This window comes from Boleophthalmus pectinirostris, unplaced genomic scaffold (genome assembly GCF_026225935.1).
Source record: "Boleophthalmus pectinirostris isolate CB_2022bp ecotype Guang Dong unplaced genomic scaffold, ASM2622593v1 HiC_scaffold_5, whole genome shotgun sequence".
Lineage (NCBI taxonomy): Eukaryota > Metazoa > Chordata > Actinopteri > Gobiiformes > Gobiidae > Boleophthalmus > Boleophthalmus pectinirostris.
In genome coordinates, this window is record NW_026571404.1 from 1,064,419 (window position 1) to 1,075,377 (window position 10,959).

Below are 10,959 nucleotides of genomic sequence, written 5' to 3' on the forward strand. Positions count from 1 at the left end.
AAGAAGAAGTTGAGACTCTGCGCCGGATTCATGAAGAGTTTTTACGCAGCTGAATTTATCAACACCTCAAATACAAACGCCTCCAGGCTCATTTACATCAAATTATGAATCTGTATTTGGTTAAAAACGTCTGAGTTTCCACATTTGCTCAGTTTGTGTTTGGTTTTTCAGCAGCTCTGGAGTTTTACAGCTTCAGCAAAGATTTCAAAAGTCCAAAATCACATGAACAAACTCAGAGGAGGATTTAAGTCATAAACTTATTGATTTATTCATATTTGTTCCCAAATCCAGAGTTACAGACGCAGCAGGACGTTGGGAACAAGAAAAACATATTTAAAATCTGATTTCAAAGTAAAGTTTTGCTAGAAAATGAGGATTATTTTGATGTTACTGAAATGTGTGCGGCTTCAGGAAAATCAGTAAAACGACTCAAACAACAAACAAAGCTCCACATTTGGTCTGGGACGTTGACGTTTGTTCGGGGGGAGGACGGGACGTTCACGCCGGGACTTTGAAGCCAGAGGGACGAACGAGGTGAGATTCACATGGACATGATCCACGACATGAAGAAATCACTTTATAATCACTTTTTAATCTGAATTATTTGTTTTTATTTTAACAGAACCAAAAGTCAGGAAAAAGGAAAAATGAAACGGAAAAGTCACATGTTCAGTTTCAAATGTTTCCACAAAATATCAACATAAAAATCATAGTAAGAAATTTAGAAATAATTACATCCCTCGATAAACCAGGTCTAAACCAGGACTAAACCAGGACTGAACCAGGTCTAAACCAGGTCTAAACCAGGACTGAACCAGGACTGAACCAGGTCTGAACCAGGACTAAACCAGGTCTAAACCAGGACTAAACCAGGACTAAACCAGGTCTAAACCAGGACTAAACCAGGACTGAACCAGGACTAAACCAGGACTGAGGACTGAACCAGGACTAAACCAGGACTAAACCAGACTGAACCAGGACTGAACCAGGACTAAACCAGGACTGAACCAGGACTGAACCAGGACTAAACCAGGACTAAACCAGGACTAAACCAGGACTAAACCAGGACGACTTCTTGGGACTACTCTCCTCTTTGTCAATTTAGTTTTTACATTTTTAGTCCGACTTTCCTCAGACTTTTCAAGAGTTGAGTTTTGTCGTTTCTCGTTTGAGCCTCGGGGGAATTTTTCTGTATAAACTCAGTAAATATTCTAAACAGATTTGAGTAAATTCAGATTTGTGTTTATACTGAATTATTTTGACCGGTGAGATTCAAAAGTGAAGAAACAAAGACTGAAGTGAAAAAAAAAACTCTTCTGATGATCCAAAAGTTCAGTTCGTCTTTAAAACTTTCATCTCTTCAAACCTCAGACGTGTCGATACATTTTACAGTGAAGTTTTGATTCGATACGACATATTTCAGATCAGTTTGATACAGTTCAATAAAAATAAAGTCTAAATTGTGTGTGTGACACTAAGTCTTTGTTAAATCACAAAGTTCAAATGAAACACAAACATTTAAATCGACAAAACAGAAAATGTCAAATGTGTCGCAGAAACGAGTTTCCTTCTGAACAACAAAACTGGAACTGGATCTAAATCATTTAGTGAAATAAACCAAAAAATACTTGATAAAACAGCTCATGATATCAATACTGAATCATCACATTTAATGAAACGATACATTGATATTTTGATCTTTTTGTCGTCATGTAAATATAACAGGATATTGTCAGTTGAACAGTCGAGGTCTTTTATTCTATATTTTTATTTCATTCGTTCGTTTCATTCCTTCATTTTTCTGCAAATAAAAAAAAAAGGATTTGTTCAGATTTACAGTAAACTCCAGCGGTGCTTTTATTGTGAAAGGTTCGGGCGGATGTTTACAGTCAAACCCGTCGGTGCTTTTATTGTGAAAGTCCCGTGCTTTCCCAGAGTGCACCGCGCGGCGATGGAGGCTCTGCGCCACATGTTCCGGTAAACACGAAAAACACGAGAAACACGAGCGACGCGAGCGACGACTCCAACGGCTCCAACGGCTCCTCACCTGCGGCTCCTCACTGCGGCTCCTCACTCCGGCTCTACCCGCTCCTCCCCGGGGACAGAACCCGCTCCGGACCCGGGACTGAGTGTGTCTCGGGGTGACTCGGCGTGTCTTGGTGTGACTCGGCGTGACTCGGTGTGTCTCGGTGTGACTCGGTGTGATGTTGTGTGTGGAGCTGTGTCTCCTCCGGGGGTTTCTGACCCGAAGTGAAGCGGAAAACTTCAAACAAAACGTCTTCAACCTCAAAGGTGAGAAACTCAGGTCAGACCCGAGTCTCAGACCCGAGACTCTGACCCGAGACTCTGACCCGAGACTCAGGTCAGAACCAAACCAGAGTCTGACCAGAGTTTAGAGTTTAGTTCTTTCAGTAGATGTAGTTTTATTCTGTGATGTCGTCCACATGTCCCTGTGTCGTGTCTCTGTGTCCCCGTGTCTCTGTGTCCCCGTGTCCCTGTGTCTCTGTGTCCCTGTCTCTGTGTCCCGTGTCTGTGTCCCCCGTGTCCCCGTGTCCCTGTGTCTCCTGTGTCTCCGTGTGTCCCGTGTCCGTGTCTCTGTGTCCCCGTGTCCCTGTGTGTCTCTGTCCCCCCGTGTCCCGTGTCTGTCCCTGTGTCCCTGTGTCTCTGTGTCTCTGTGTCCCACAGATTTATACAAAACAACAGATTTTGTCTCAGTTTTATACAGAAATGTCCCAGTGTTTCTGTTTTGGACCAAACTGATCCTGAAACAGTAAAGACAAACAACAACTGACATTTGTTTTAGTAAAATACAGAAAATCTGATTAAAAACAACAAAACACAAAGAAAATGTGACAATTCTGACTCATGTTTGTCAGTTTTCTTTAAAGTTACAGTTCAGTTTGTGTGTCGTCCTCGTGAGCAGCGTCACATCCACCATGACTCACCCCGACAGGGTCCCTGAGTCCAGACACTGACCGAGTTCAGTGCTGATGAAAGTCGTCCGACAGGTTCACTGTGTTCAGAAGAGAGAAACATTTACACCACAAAACCATCGTCAAATAAAAACTCACACCTCATGATCACTTGGCTCTATTTTCTCTCTGTATCACTGCGCCTGTTTACTGCTCAGAAAGTGAACGACGACATGTTTAACTACGACACCGACGATAAACACATCACCTTTACCACAAAGACAAGAGGAGATGTTTATGAACCTGAACATACTGATGCTGAAAGTCACCAGGTGGAGTCAGAACGAACAGAGACAGAAGAGAGAAAAGACACAGAAGTGGGACAAGATGAAGCTGGAGCCGTGAGCGACTGAAGGAGCCACAGTCACCATCACCTCATTTATAAACTCGTACAGTGAACATAGAACCAACTCCACTGTGACTGAAGCTTGAACGACCAACAGAAACATGAATCATCCACACGTCCACGTCGCTGCTGCCAACAGTGCGACACATTTACAACAGTAAAAACAGTCGACTTATAAAGTTATGTTTTGTAGAAGTTTGACTGGAGACACTGGTTCTTGAGTTTGTCCTCGTAAACACAGCAGCTCTTCTTCTTCTTCTTACCTGGTTTAGTTTCCACATTAAAGCCAAAGTTTCCTCAGAGCAAAGTTCATGACAGGAAAACAGTGACGTGTGTCTGGAGATTCAGACACATTTTTGTTGTTCCAGCCTGAATAATCAAGAGTCGCACCATTTAAGATAGATTCTTATGTGTCTTATACAAGTTTATTTACTTATGTGTGTAGTTCTCATGTTGGTTCTGTCCCGTCGCGGCGTCTGAGCAGGTGAAAACACTGACCAAACACTGACCAACACCTGAACCAAGTGATGGATCCGACCTGAGCAGCGCAGTGATACAAACAGAGAGAAAATAGAGCCAAGTGACCATGAGGTGTGAGTTTTTATTTGACGATGGTTTTGTGGTGTAAATGTTTCTCTCTTTTGAACACAGTGTTTTGAAAGAAAAACTCTTTATTTACTGTCCTCAGTGAACCTGTCGGACGACTTTCATCAGCACTGAACACGGTCAGTATCTTAAATTAATTTCACAGACTTCATTTATAATTTTTAATTTAAGTGACAAAATATAAATTAAAACAAACTCAATTTAATGTATAATTCATTTATTCCAGATCTTTCACAGTCAAACTCTTCAGGGTTAAACTTTTCACTTTTTTTTTACTTTTCACTTTTTTTCTTTGTTCTTTATTTTTTTTAAACATTACATTTTTTATTTATTTTTTATGTTCATACAAACTAATAATAATATTAACGCCGCCGTCACAATGAGAAAGAAAAACTAAGTTTTTTCAGTTTTTGTTTTAGTCGAACAAACTGATCGATAAAAACAAAAACTCTGATTTTACCAGATGGATTCTGTCTCATTTCCTCCCTCCTCGTTTCCTCTCTCCTCGTCGTTTCCTCTCCTCCTCCCTCCTCTCCTCTCTCTCTCTCCTCCTCGTCCTCTCCTCTCCTCTCTCTCTCTCTCTCCTCTCTCCTCTCCTCTCTCTCCTCTCTCTCCTCCTCTCTCCTCTCTCCTCTCTCCTCTCTCCTCCCTCTCTCTCTCTCCTCCTCTCTCTCTCCTCTCCTCCTCTCTCTCCTCTCCTCTCTCCTCCTCTCTCCTCTCTCCTCTCTCCTCTGTTTCCCTCCTCTCGTCTCCTCTCTCCTCCTCTCTCCTCTCTCCTCTCTCGTTTCCTCTCTCCTCACCTCCTCCCTCCTCTCTCCTCGTTTCCTCGCTCCTCTCTCCTTCTCTCCTCCCTCCTCGTTTCCTCTCTCCTCGTCTCCTCGCTCTTTGCTCCTGATGATTTATGGGTCGTTTGAGGCGGCGGTTTTCAAAATGGCCGCTCGAAACGTCGTCGTAAAAACCAAATGTCCCGAACTCATCAAGTCAACGGTTCGAGACCAGAGCCGAGCCGAGTCGAGCCGAGCCGAGCCGAGCTATTTCTGACCCCAACTGGAGCAAAGTTCAGTCCTGGTCTAGTCCTGTTTTAGTCCCATGTTAGACCCATTTTAGTCTAATTTTAGTCCCATTTTAGTCCAGTTTTAGACCCGTTTTAGTCCCGTTTTGGACGAGTGTTAGTCCCGGTCCAGTCCCGGCTCAGTCCCGGTCCAGTCCCGGTCCAGTCCCGGTCCAGTCCCGAGTCCCGGTCCAGTCCCGGTTCAGTCCTGGTTTAGTCCTGGTTTTTGTTCCAGATGTGGGTCCTCTGCTGGAGCTGTTTTTTGAGGGAGACTTTCGGGCCGTCCTCCAGACTCCACTGGTCCAGGATCTGCTGCGTGGAGACGGTGAACATGTTGAGGAGGACCTGGACCTCGAGGTTCACCTGGAGAAAAGGCTGAAGACTTACCTGGACGCCGCCGCCGAGCAAGACAACAGGTGAGATCAGGAGCCGAACCCACAACCTCGTCACTCTGAGGAGACGGGCAAAACCAGCGGTGGGCAAATGTTTTGGCTCAGGGGCCACAGAGGTGTGTGTGTGTGTGTGTGTATGTGTATATGTGTGTTATATATGTATATATATATATAATATATATATATATATAATATATCAGTGCGCCATCTACTGGGAAACACCGGAAATGCAGGAAAAATAAAACATTAACAAGGTTTATTATTATAATTTATTCAAGTTTGTTGGGCCGGATTAAAGGGTTTTAAGGGCCACATACGGCCCCTGGGCCGTAGTTTGCCCACCCCTGGACTAACCACTCTGCCACAGTCCGACTCTCCCCGAGGAGACCAAGAGTTTCTGTTATTAAACATAAATAATTCAGAAACAAACGGATTTAATCACAAGGAAAATGTCTGGAAGGAACAGACCTGGTTTAGTCCTGGTTTAGTCCTGGTTTAGTCCTGGTTTAGTCCTGGTTTAGTCCTGGTTTAGACCTGGTTTAGACCTGGTTTAGACCTGGTTTAGACCTGGTTTAGACCTGGTTTAGTCCTGGTTTAGTCCTGGTTTAGACCTGGTTTTCCTGGTTTAGTCCTGGTTTAGACCTGGTTTAGTCCTGGTTTAGTCCTGGTTTATTTCAGGTCTTGTTCTTGGTTCTTGATCAGATTCAGTTAGTTTCACGCTCTCTGGTTTTCCATTATTCTGAACAGACTCAGACATAAAAGACACAGACACACACACACACACACACACACACACACACACACACACACATACACACACACACAGACACACACACACACACACACACACACACACACACAGACACACACACACACACACACACACACACACACACACACACAGACACACACACACACACACACACAGACACACACACGACACACACACACACACACACACACACAGACACACACACACACATCAGTGTGTGTGACTGTGTGTGTGTGTGTGTGTCTGTGTGTGTCTGTGTGTTTTCAGTTTCGTTTGTTTTAACATCAGTTCTTTTCTTTTCTTCTCAGACAGCTGCTTCTCCTCGTCGTCGCCGTTTCTTCTCTGCAGATGTTTGCTCAGAGTAACTGGACTGGACCTCCTCCTCTGGACCTTCTGGACTCTGACATCCTTCCTCCTGCTCTGCTCCAGAACCAGAACCAGGACCAGGTACAGACCCACAAGAACTGACAGGGTTCAGATCCCCAGAGCCGCCGCAGCAGAGCAGGAGCCTCCAGATGTTTTCAGGTCAGGACGGTGCTCGTGTCGGTTCCTGCACCAGGTCGTCCAGGAACCAGAGTCTCACAGTGAACGAACCGAGTGCAGAACTGAAGTGAAACAAGAAGATCACAGACAGACATGACCCCAGCACCTGTCTGCACCTGGTCTGCACCTGTCTGCACCTGTCTCTGTTTTAACCCTGTGTGTGTGTGTGTGACAGGTGCGGGCGTCGCTCCTGTCTGCACCTGTCTCTGTTTTAACCCTGTGTGTGTGTGTGACAGGTGCGGGCGTCGCTCCTGTCTGCACCTGTCTCTGTTTTAACCCTGTGTGTGTGTGTGTGTGACAGGTGCGGGCGTCGCTCCTGTCTGCACCTGTCTCTGTTTTAACCCTGTGTGTGTGTGTGACAGGTGCGGGCGTCGCTCCTGTCTGCACCTGTCTCTGTTTTAACCCTGTGTGTGTGTGTGTGACAGGTGCGGGCGTCGCTCCTGTCGGCCCCTGTCTGCACCTGTCTCTGTTTTAACCCTGTGTGTGTGTGTGTGTGACAGGTGCGGGCGTCGCTCCTGTCGGCCCTGCTCGTGGACGGGGAGTGTGTTTATCCTCTGGTGGTTCTTCCCGTCCTCCTGCTCCTGTCCAGGGTGCTTCTCACCGCGGTGCTCTGCTCCGGGACTCTGAAGGTGAGAAACACCACGGAGCACTTCCTGTATCACCACATGATGACATCAGCAGGTGGAACAGAGTGTTTTGAGGTTGAGAGACGAGCAGGTGTTAAATCTGCAGGTTTGTGAGTGAAACAGAAACAAAACACGAGTCCAGGAAACAGACAACAGAACAGAACAGAAACAGAAACAGGGGATTGTGGGACATTGAGTCTCTACATAAACGACATCAGACGAGACGTGAAACACAATTTACACGAGATTTTGACATTTGTAATAAAATAGTGAAATCTGTTTCAGGATGTTGGCTTCATTTATTTTGTGTAACTTGTAGCTCAGTGTTTTGGAACAACAGATTCTCAAACTGTAAAACTCAACAACTCTTTAGTTTGTTTCTTTTAGTCCAAGGCAAAGATAAATTCAGAGGGAGAAAAATCTCACGAGGTCATTTTCCTCACACGTGTGTGATCTTGTGATCTTGTGATCTCGTGATCTGATCTCGTGATCTCATGAGTTTAATAATATTCACTGTGTCCGAGCGTCGGGTTTGTGGAAAGTGGATGTGGACGCGCGTCTACGGTGTCCTGTGTTTTGAGTTGTGTTTTTGGGCGGCGTGGATCAGGCGTCGACGATCTAGACGCGCGTCCAGGACGTTGGCGTCAGGAGTTGAAAATGCTGAACTTCTCACGTTTGGTTGACGCTGCGTCGACCAATCAGAGACGAGTATCCAGAGACGTAACGACGTTATTATCAGGAAGAAAGAGAAAGACCCAAGAACCAGAACCACAAACATGAGCCCAGAATAAATATACACACCAGGACTAAACCAGATCCAGACTGGGACCAGACCAGGACTAAACCAGATCCAGACTGGGACCAGACCAGGACTAAACCAGATCCAGACTAGGACCAGACCAGGACTAAACCAGATCCAGACTGGGACCAGACCAGGACTAAACCAGGACCAGACTGGGACCAGACCCCAGGACTAAACCAGATCCAGACTAGGACCAGACCAGGACTAAACCAGATCCAGACTGGGACCAGACCAGGACTAAACCAGGACCAGACCAGTGTCATTCTTGGAGTTTATTTATATTCACGTCACAGTCGTTGAGTCGATCTTCACTGATGGTTTTATGTCATAAAAACATCGTTTGGGGAAAAGTCCAGGACTGGGCTCTTGTTTCCAGGGCAACGGACGAGCGTCAAATATTTTTTTGCCGTTCGTCCACGATGTCCAAGACGCGTCAGGGCGTCTGAACTCAAATGCAAAGACGTGTGGAGTGTTTTTTACACCGCAGTCTGAAACCTGCTGTACTTTACTCCAACAGAACAAACCTCTGGGCCTTTGTGACGTTTGTGGAGTAGAACATCTGGAACAAACTCTCATGATGTTGGACTTTTTATTTGAATTTAAAAGTTCAGAATCGTGTTGAATTTTGTTGGACTAAATAAGAACGAAATAAATGAAAAATGCAAAAGGAGAAAATCAGATGGACTTGGCCACAGTGATCAGAGTCACTCAGATAAAGAGGAGGTTTTTGTTTGTTGTTTCCTCCAGCAGAAGGTTGTAAATGTTCTCGTTCTCGTGTCTCCTCAGCTCGTCTCCTGGTGGACTCTTCGTTACGTTTCGCTCCATCAGCAGATCCTCGAGGCCTGTTCTCCTCAGCTCCTGACGCTGGCCCAAAACTGCATCAAATCAGGTCAGAACCTCTGCTCCTGTCTGCTCCTGTCTGCTCCTGTCTGCTCCTCTGCTCCTGCTGCTCCTGTCTGCTCCTGTCTGCTCCTGCTGCTCCTGCTGCTCCTGCTCCTGCTCCTGTCTGCTCCTGTCTGCTCCTGTCTGCTCCTGTCTGCTCCTGTCTGCTCCTGTCTGCTCTGTCTGCTCCTGTCTGCTCCTGTCTGCTCCTGTCTGCTCCTGTCTGCTCCTGTCTGCTCCTGTCTGCTCCTGTCTGCTCCTGTCTGCTCCTGTCTGCTCCTGTCTGCTCCTGTCCGCTCCTGTCCGCTCCTGTCCGCTCCTGTCTGCTCCTGTCTGCTCCTGTCCGCTCCTGTCTGCTCCTGTCTGCTCCTGTCTGCTCTGCTGCTCCTGTCTGCCTGCTCTGCTCCTGTCTGCTCCTGCTCTCCTGTCTCCTGCTCCCTGCCTGCTCCTGTCTGCTCCTGCCTGCTCCTGCCTGCTCCTGCCTGCTCCTGTCTGCTCCTGTCTGCTCCTGTCCGCTCCTGCCTGCTCCTGCCCGCTCCTGCCTGCCTGCTCCTGCTGCTCCTGTCTGCTCCTGCCTGCTCCTGTCTGCTCCTGTCTGCTCCTGTCCTGCTCCTGTCTGCTCCTGCTGCTCCTGCCTGCTCCTGCCTGCTCCTGTCTGCTCCTGTCCGCTCCTGTCTGCTCCTGTCTGCTCCTGTCTGCTCCTGCCCGCTCCTGTCTGCTCCTGTCTGCTCCTGTCTGCTCCTGCCTGCTCCTGTCTGCTCCTGTCTGCTCCTGCCTGCTCCTGCCTGCTCCTGTCTGCTCCTGTCTGCTCCTGTCTCCTGTCTGCTCCTGTCTGCTCCTGCCTGCTCCTGTCTGCTCCTGCCCGCTCCTGTCTGCTCCTGTCTGCTCCTGTCTGCTCCTGTCCGCTCCTGTCCGCTCCTGTTGCCTCTTCTTGGTCATTTGCAGTAAATCAGGAGCCGTGTCCTTGTTTTGTGACTCGACTTCGATAAAAGTGATTTCTGTCTCTCGTGCGTCTCTGGGCTCGTGTGTGGAGCTGACAGGAGCTGACAGGGGCTGACAGGGCTGACAGGGCTGACAGGGGCTGACAGGGGCCTTGGGGCAGAGTTACAGCGCGTCCCGGAGCCTCGTCCCGGAGCCTCGTCCCGGAGCCTCGTCCCGGAGCCTCGTCCCGGAGCCTCGTCCCGGAGCCTCGTCCCGGAGCCTCGTCCCGGAGCCTCGTCCCGGGCCCCTCCTCGGCTCCGGAGCTCGGGACAGATCAAGGATCCTGAGAAGAGTTGAAGAGAAAGAGAAAACACAAACACACAGAACATTTAGAGCAGAGACGCGGAAAATATCAAAAATCTGATTCTAATCGATATTAAACGAGTATCGGGCCTAGATCCTCATTTTTCACAGGTATCGATACTAAAACAATCCCACTGACAGGACAGAAAAGAACCTTTCCTCAATAGTTTTAAATGAACAGCAGATCCATCGATGTCTGGGAGAATATTGACTCGGTGGATCCTGGTGTTTGTGGATCCAGTCGAGTCGTCCACGTCTCTGTGTGTTTTTGTCTTTTGGTCAACAAACCTGCAAACTCGTCGTCTTTCAGCTACAGTCAACAGTACAGTACAGTAGCTAACCAGAGAGTTTTTTTGGGGTGGGGGGGTCAGTGCTCGAGTTTGGAAAACTTTAAATAGAATCAATAAAACCAAATTGAGGTTTACATGGAAAAAAAAGGTTAAATTGTCTTTAGTTCAGGTCGGGGTGGTGGTGTTTGGTGCCACAGTCTTAGAGGCGCTTTCCCTGTGAAGAACCAAATGTGCAAAGGACGGACGCTCAGAACAACATAAACCAACCGGACGGTTTCATGTTTCTGGAGCGTGTGGTACCTGTTGTAGTACTCGGTGGTAGAAGTGTAGTAGTAGTAGTAGTAGTAGTACTTGTAGCGGGTGCAGGAGCGTGTGGGGCGTCTCAGTGCAGCC

The 10,959-nt window shown here is 47.4% G+C and overlaps 1 protein-coding gene across 1 annotated transcript in view; it reads left to right on the top strand.

Moving 5' to 3' along the window:
• Positions 1 to 1,968: 1,968 nt before the first annotated feature.
• ttc27 (tetratricopeptide repeat domain 27) overlaps positions 1,969 to 10,959 on the top strand; it is a 36,355-nt gene continuing 27,364 nt past the window's right edge. The window contains exons 1-5 of the mRNA XM_020922589.2: positions 1,969 to 2,292; positions 5,211 to 5,391; positions 6,448 to 6,586; positions 7,183 to 7,311; positions 8,897 to 8,999. Of these exons, the coding sequence (XP_020778248.2) occupies positions 2,205 to 2,292; positions 5,211 to 5,391; positions 6,448 to 6,586; positions 7,183 to 7,311; positions 8,897 to 8,999 (640 nt within the window). The 5' untranslated portion in view covers positions 1,969 to 2,204. The remainder of the gene's footprint in view (positions 2,293 to 5,210; positions 5,392 to 6,447; positions 6,587 to 7,182; positions 7,312 to 8,896; positions 9,000 to 10,959) is intronic.